This window comes from Mesoplodon densirostris, chromosome 16, assembly GCF_025265405.1.
Source record: "Mesoplodon densirostris isolate mMesDen1 chromosome 16, mMesDen1 primary haplotype, whole genome shotgun sequence".
Taxonomy (NCBI): Eukaryota; Metazoa; Chordata; class Mammalia; order Artiodactyla; family Ziphiidae; genus Mesoplodon; species Mesoplodon densirostris.
Genome location: NC_082676.1, coordinates 30,021,086 through 30,027,085, shown reverse-complemented (window position 1 = coordinate 30,027,085; position 6,000 = coordinate 30,021,086). Strand labels below are relative to the sequence as shown.

At 59.2% G+C, this 6,000-nt stretch overlaps 1 protein-coding gene across 1 annotated transcript; it reads left to right on the top strand.

Annotated features, from left to right (window-relative positions):
* The first annotated feature begins 2,556 nt into the window (after positions 1 to 2,556).
* On the top strand, positions 2,557 to 4,536 carry AVP (arginine vasopressin). The gene is made up of 3 exons (XM_060078095.1): positions 2,557 to 2,676; positions 4,013 to 4,214; positions 4,358 to 4,536. Exons 1-3 carry the CDS (start codon positions 2,557 to 2,559, stop codon positions 4,534 to 4,536), a joined length of 501 nt encoding a protein of 166 aa, XP_059934078.1.
* The last annotated feature ends 1,464 nt before the right edge of the window (positions 4,537 to 6,000 follow it).

Sequence of the window (6,000 nt, the reverse complement as noted above, 5' to 3'; positions counted from 1 at the left end):
GACAAGGAGACAGCTGGCTCTGAAATTCCAAAGCGGGGATGGAAAGAAGCAGACAGTTTGAGATAGATTTTAGAGGTAGGACTAACAAAGAGTGAGGGAAAGCAATGGGTCAGGGTGAGTCCCAGGTTCTGGGAGGACCAGCTGGCTGGATGGTGGTATGATTGCAGGGCTGGAGAACCCTGGGAGAGAGCAGGGGAGCAGCTAAGAATCAGGAGTTGACCATGTTAAGTTGGAAAGGCCTTGAATATCCAAGGGGAGTTGTCATTGGGCACTTGGGGGAGAGGCCCAGGATGGAGGTATGAATTTGAGAATCATTAGTTTGTAGAAAGTATATAAAATTACGGGGTTAGAAGCAATCACCTAAGAAGAGAAGAGAAGAGAAGGGACAGAGGCCTGAGTCCTGGGATATTCCAACATTTAGAAGTCAAGGTCAAAGAGGTAGAGGCAGAAAAGGAGACTGAGAAAGAACATCCAGTGTGGTGGAGTTTAAAAGCATATATTTAGGGGCTTCCCTAGTGGCGCAGTGGTTGAGAGTCTGCCTGCCGATGCAGGAGACACGGGTTCGTGCCCCGGTCCAGGAAGATCCCACATACCGTGGAGCGGCTGGGCCCGTGAGCCATGGCCGCTGAGCCTGCGCGTCCGGAACCTGTGCTCCGCAACGGGAGAGGCCACAACAGTGAGAGGCCCACATACAGCCAAAAAAAAAAAAAAAGCATATATTTAAAAAGGACAAAAAAGGCTTGAGCCCTTCATTTCCTGTAGCTCCTTCAGTTTTCAGTTGGTAACTCAGACCAAAAGTGCAGACAGGGCAAGGTGCTGGGCCAAGGCACAGCTGGCTTAAGCCAGGCCTCTGGCCACCCCTCTCAGTCTGCCCCACAACGCAGAGTCTCAGAAGGGCAATGTCCAGACCAAGTTTATTTCTAGGCCATGAACAGAATGAAAAAGTTTATCCTGCATTAATTCAGGAAGCTACTCTCTCTGGAAGAAATCTCTTAAGGTCTTATTAAGAATAATGGCATTAATAATACTACAATACTACTATTAATTAACTTTACAATGGTGCAGGCACTTTTCCAAATCTCTCCTGCATTACATCTCAGTCCTCACGACAACCTGGTGATGTGGGTGCAAGTATCTTCCCCACTTCACACTGGAGAAAAATGAGGCACAGAGAGGTCAAGTGATCTACCCGAGTCATGATGTTTTGAGGAACAGAGGCCAGATTTCAACAGGCTGCTGGGCTCCAGCATCCTCACAGCCCCCCATCTCTGGGACCTGGGACCCTGCACTGCACTTGGTTGACAGGAAGCAGCTGGAGCTTCCCAGCAGCACTCTGGAGAGGAGGCCAAGAGTCTGGGGGCTGGGTGAGCTGGGGGCTGTGCAAAGCCTGAGAGGTGCAGGGTGGCTAGCTTGGATTCAAGGACCAGAGGGCCACTCAGGCGGCCGAAGGAGGGAGACTTCCATCCCTTAAACCCACCAGCCTGGGGTCATAAACCAAAGGCTGCTTCTCAGGCTGGGCCCATTTGGCTGTGGCTCTGCCCCTCCCCGAGCCTCAAAGCCCCTTGAGGCCCCAGGCCTGAGCTGGTACCTGCTCTGGTCCCCACAAACTAGCGTCCTGGTCAGGGTAGGAATTGGGGCAAACTGGCTGTCAGTTTACCCCCCGACCTTTGAACCTTACTGGGTCCGGATTTCCTCATTCCCCCATAGATGCTCCCATTACCCCATGCTCCTGCCTGGAAGGGGAGTGATGGGGACATGCCAAGAAGCTGTCCCCAAGGTCCCCAGTCCCTGAGTCTTTGGACCCTGGTGTGGGTGTGTGGGGGGTTGGGAGCATCCCCAGCTCCCCCTGGGAACCTGCCCCACCCACCAAGTGGGAATGACCCCCTGATTCCATTTTGGTCTCTTGCCTCCATTACACAGGGCTGCAGGCAGCACTTTCTGTCCTAGTGCAGCCGGTACAAAGGCCTCTGTCTGCACCACCTCGAGTGTGTGCCGTTCTTGGTCACTTGTCCTCTCACAGGACTAATGCTCCTGATGGGGTCCTGCATACCGACTGTCCCCTGCTCATCACTCCTGGGCTGGGGCCTGACCTGCTCCTTACACAGCAGCCCCTCAGGTCCCCCCTGCCCCCTTCTCAGGGGTCTGTGTTGGGGGACAGGGCCTGTTGACCCCAGCCTCTTCTGGGCACCAGAAAGCTTGGAGACAGTCTCCAGGTGACCGTCCTCCCCACGTCTGTCTCTTTCCCTGAGTCCAGAGAGTCAGTTACAGTCACAGCAGCTCCTGTCACACCGCAGTCACACCGCTGCCAATGACAGCCCAGAGGCTGGCACCCCTCCTCCACCATCCCCTGCACAGGTCCACGTGCGTCCCCAGATGCCTGAATCACTGCTGACGACTGGGACCTGGCGGCCATGGGCTCCTGGGGAGCCACTGGGGAGGGGAGTGGTGGCCACGTCACCTCAGAGGGAGCACCTGCAGACATAAATAGGCAGCCAGCGAAGGCAGCACAGCACAGTCCACAGAGCAGCACTGCAGACTGTGCCCACCTGTGCCAGGATGCCCGACGCCACACTGCCTGCCTGCTTCCTCGGCCTGCTGGCCTTCACCTCCGCTTGCTACTTCCAGAACTGCCCAAGGGGCGGCAAGAGGGCCATGTCCGACCTGGAGCTGAGACAGGTATGACCGTGGCCCATCTCAGGGCTACTGGGCCGGGGCAGAGGCCCAGGGATGGCACCACAGTGCAGGGGCTAGGAAGGGAAGTCGTGGGAGAGGCAGGCTTTAGGGGAAGTGCCCAACAGAAGAAGGGAGGATTGGCATGGCCACACAGAGGGGACCAGGCTGTCGGCTGGGCTAGAACGGGCTGCAGGGCTTCCTGAACACTGTCCGCATCCAGAGAAGGGATGCAGGAAAGAGAGGTTTCCCCAGTAACTGGACTCGGTGCTGGATCAGGGAGAACTGGATGGCAAGACTTCCTCTGCCCCTGGCGGCCTCTCCTCCAGGACTAGCTGGAGCTTTGGAGGCTCTGTCTTCTCCAGCACTTGAGGCCTTCACTGTTCAACTCCTGGCCTCTCCTAGCCATGGGCCCCAGCCCCCCATCCCCCAGAAGCCGGCCATTGCCCTGAGCTTGCCTGAGTGGGAGGCGCCACCCAAGTATCCTGTAAGGAAGTTCTGCTGGGTACCTAGACCAATTCTTTCATGCTGCATGTCCAGTGATTCCCTCTTATTCCACCTTCAGCAGAGCTAAAGGAAATCCAATCACCATGCTCAATTCTGTCAAGGCCACAGGTGGCCAGTTTTGGGCTGCTGAACAAACTAGGGTGGGTAGGTGGACAGCCCCCACAAACAGCCCCTCCCTCTGCTTGGCAGCTTTGGAAGCTGGAGTCACCTAAGTGCCTCATGCCCTCCTCTAGGGCTCATGTCCTTGCCACCCACAGAGTCAGTCCATAGGTGAGTGAGCAGAGGTCAGGGTCCCAGTGAGGCCCACTGGCTTGAGGGGCAGGGTAAGGCCAGAGAGGGAACAGGACATGGGAAGAAGGGCCTGAGTGTATTCTAGAACGGGGCAGGGGCCCTCCCTGCACGGGGTGGGGTGGGTGTGGAGAGGGGGTGCATGCTAGAGATGGAGCTGGAGCAACGCGGGCAGAGGAGGAAGGTCTGCATTAAGGGGAGGGTAGTGGGCAGCCGAGAGAGGGGTGCACACCAGGAGGCCCCAAAGCTGAGGAGGAAGGTCTCTCCCATGCAGCCCATGAGGGACCCCTCCCTCAACGAAGGGGGGGGATGCTGAGGGCTGTCACTGAGAGCCGTTCCTCAGTCACCTGAAAACCAAGGCAGCCGAGTAGCTTTTGAGTTCCCTCCTTCGACCGCTTCTGGGGCCCAAAGAGCGCCCGGGAGAACCCGAACCTCCGGCGCTCCTCTGCCCTGTCCTCCCCCACCCGGCTCAGCCCCCGCCCCGCAGGCTCTCCCTCCCGGGCCCGGTCCCCTCCCCGCCCCCGGCTCACTCCCGCCCTCCCGCCAGTGTCTCCCCTGCGGCCCCGGGGGCAAAGGCCGCTGCTTCGGGCCCAGCATCTGCTGCGGGGACGAGCTGGGCTGCCTCGTGGGCACGGCCGAGGCGCTGCGCTGCCAGGAGGAGAACTACCTGCCGTCGCCCTGCCAGTCGGGCCAGAAGCAGTGCGGGAGCGGGGGCCGCTGCGCCGCCGCCGGCATCTGCTGCAACGACGGTGAGCGGCCGGGGCGGCGGGGGGCGGGCGGGGCGCTGGGACCTGGCCGGGGCAGGGGCCGGGACAACCTGGGTCTGGCGGGGGCGGGGCCTGGGCACCTTGTTGCGCCCCCGCGCCGCGCGCTCAGCCCATGCTGCCCGCAGAGAGCTGCGTGATGGAGCCCGAGTGCCGGGAGGGCGCCAGCTTCCCTCGACGCGCCCGGGCCAGCGACCTGAGCAACACGACCCTGCTGGACGGCCCGAGCGGGGCCTTGCTGCTGCGGCTGGTGCAGCTGGCGGGGGCGCCGGAGCCCGCTGATCCCGCCCAGCCCGGCGTCTACTGAGGCGCCCCCACCCCACCCCCCGCCCTCGCAGCACGAAAAATAAACGGTCTTAAAGGCATTGGCTAGCGTGCGTCTCCGTCTCTGGGGGTGGAGATGGGAGAGGACAGGAGGGTGGGGGACCAGTTCCCGGACCCTAAGTCGTAGGCAGATCCACCCCAGAAAAGGGACAGATCCTGTCGGGAAGCGATCTTGGGTCAGCACGATTCTAGATAGAACTACTGACAGGGCGACCTGGGGGCGGGGAGGGGAAGGGCCACTGTCCGGGCCGTGGAGAGGCTGGGTTGGGGATCTGGCAGAAGGATGGAAATAAAGGCAGAGAGGGGGAAAGACATGGGTGGACAAGACAGCAAGTGACAGAGGGACAGCAGAACGATGGAGAGAGAGAGAGAGAAACATTGAGAGTCACGGAGAGAAGAGCGAGAGAGAGAGGCAAGGGGATGCACCAAGGGTGAGCGCAGTTCTCGTCCCCGTTTACACCCCTGGAGGCTGAGGCACAAACAGCTTCAGGAGTTCCCAGCCCATCTCATCCAAGGCTGTGCTTTATGTGCCCGCCGTGGAGGGGACAACATCACCCCAGACCCAGCAGAGAGGGGAGCCAGGGACTGTCGGTCCAGGAGGAAACTAAGCATCCCCATTCGGGCCACTCAGCCAGCACGAGAGACAGAGCCCACGGAAACCCTAGGTACATACCCCCTCCCCCCCAAAACAGCCACACCAACCACACACACAGCCAGACAAACAGACAAGAAAAAAATTGTTTGGGACATGCCCGGTGATCTTTGACCACAGTCAGAGATACAGACCCTGAGATACACATTGGGAAGCACAGACACACCCAGAGAAACGCAGACCCAGCTGACTGGACCATAGACAGGCACATGTACACACACACACACACACACACACACACACACACTCACTCCACACACACACACTCACATTAGGACCTTCCAGCCTTGACTATGCAGCTTCAGGGTAGAAGTCTGCTGGCATTTGGCAGATCCTCTTCTGTGTCCCTCTGTCCCTCTTGGTCCCCTCTATCCCATCTGCCCCTTTATCCCCTTTCCCCTCACTGGTCTCTTTTCCCCTGTCCACCCCCCCGACCTCTTGTTCCTCTTGCTTCTCTCCTTATCCCTCTTCATCCCTTCCTTGCCTCTTCTGCCCCAACTCTCCCCTCCGTTACCTCCCATCCATCTCTCTCTACCCCCTCTCTTCTCTGCATCCTCTCCTTGGGATTTCTTGCTCCAGGTCTTGGGACCACAGGGGCTGCATCTCCTCTGGAATCCTCCCACACTTGGAAGCCAGGAGGGAGGCCTGGAGGGAGCGCAGGCAGAGAGAAGTCACTCTGAGCCCTGACCCCAATACCCTGCTTTGGGGCGGAGCCTGGTGACTCAGTCTCAGTCAGTCAGCCCCAAGTTCTCTTCTGATCTTAGAGCTCTGCTCTGCCATCATCCTGACCCAGCT

Excerpts from the sequence above, each read along its gene's own strand:
- AVP (XM_060078095.1), top strand. The coding sequence starts at position 2,557 with ATGCCCGACGCCACACTGCCTGCCTGCTTCCTCGGCCTGCTGGCCTTC. Across the intron at positions 2,677-4,012 it reads CCGACCTGGAGCTGAGACAG|TGTCTCCCCTGCGGCCCCGG; the intron begins GTATGACCGTGG and ends CCCTCCCGCCAG. Across the intron at positions 4,215-4,357 it reads CGGCATCTGCTGCAACGACG|AGAGCTGCGTGATGGAGCCC; the intron begins GTGAGCGGCCGG and ends TGCTGCCCGCAG.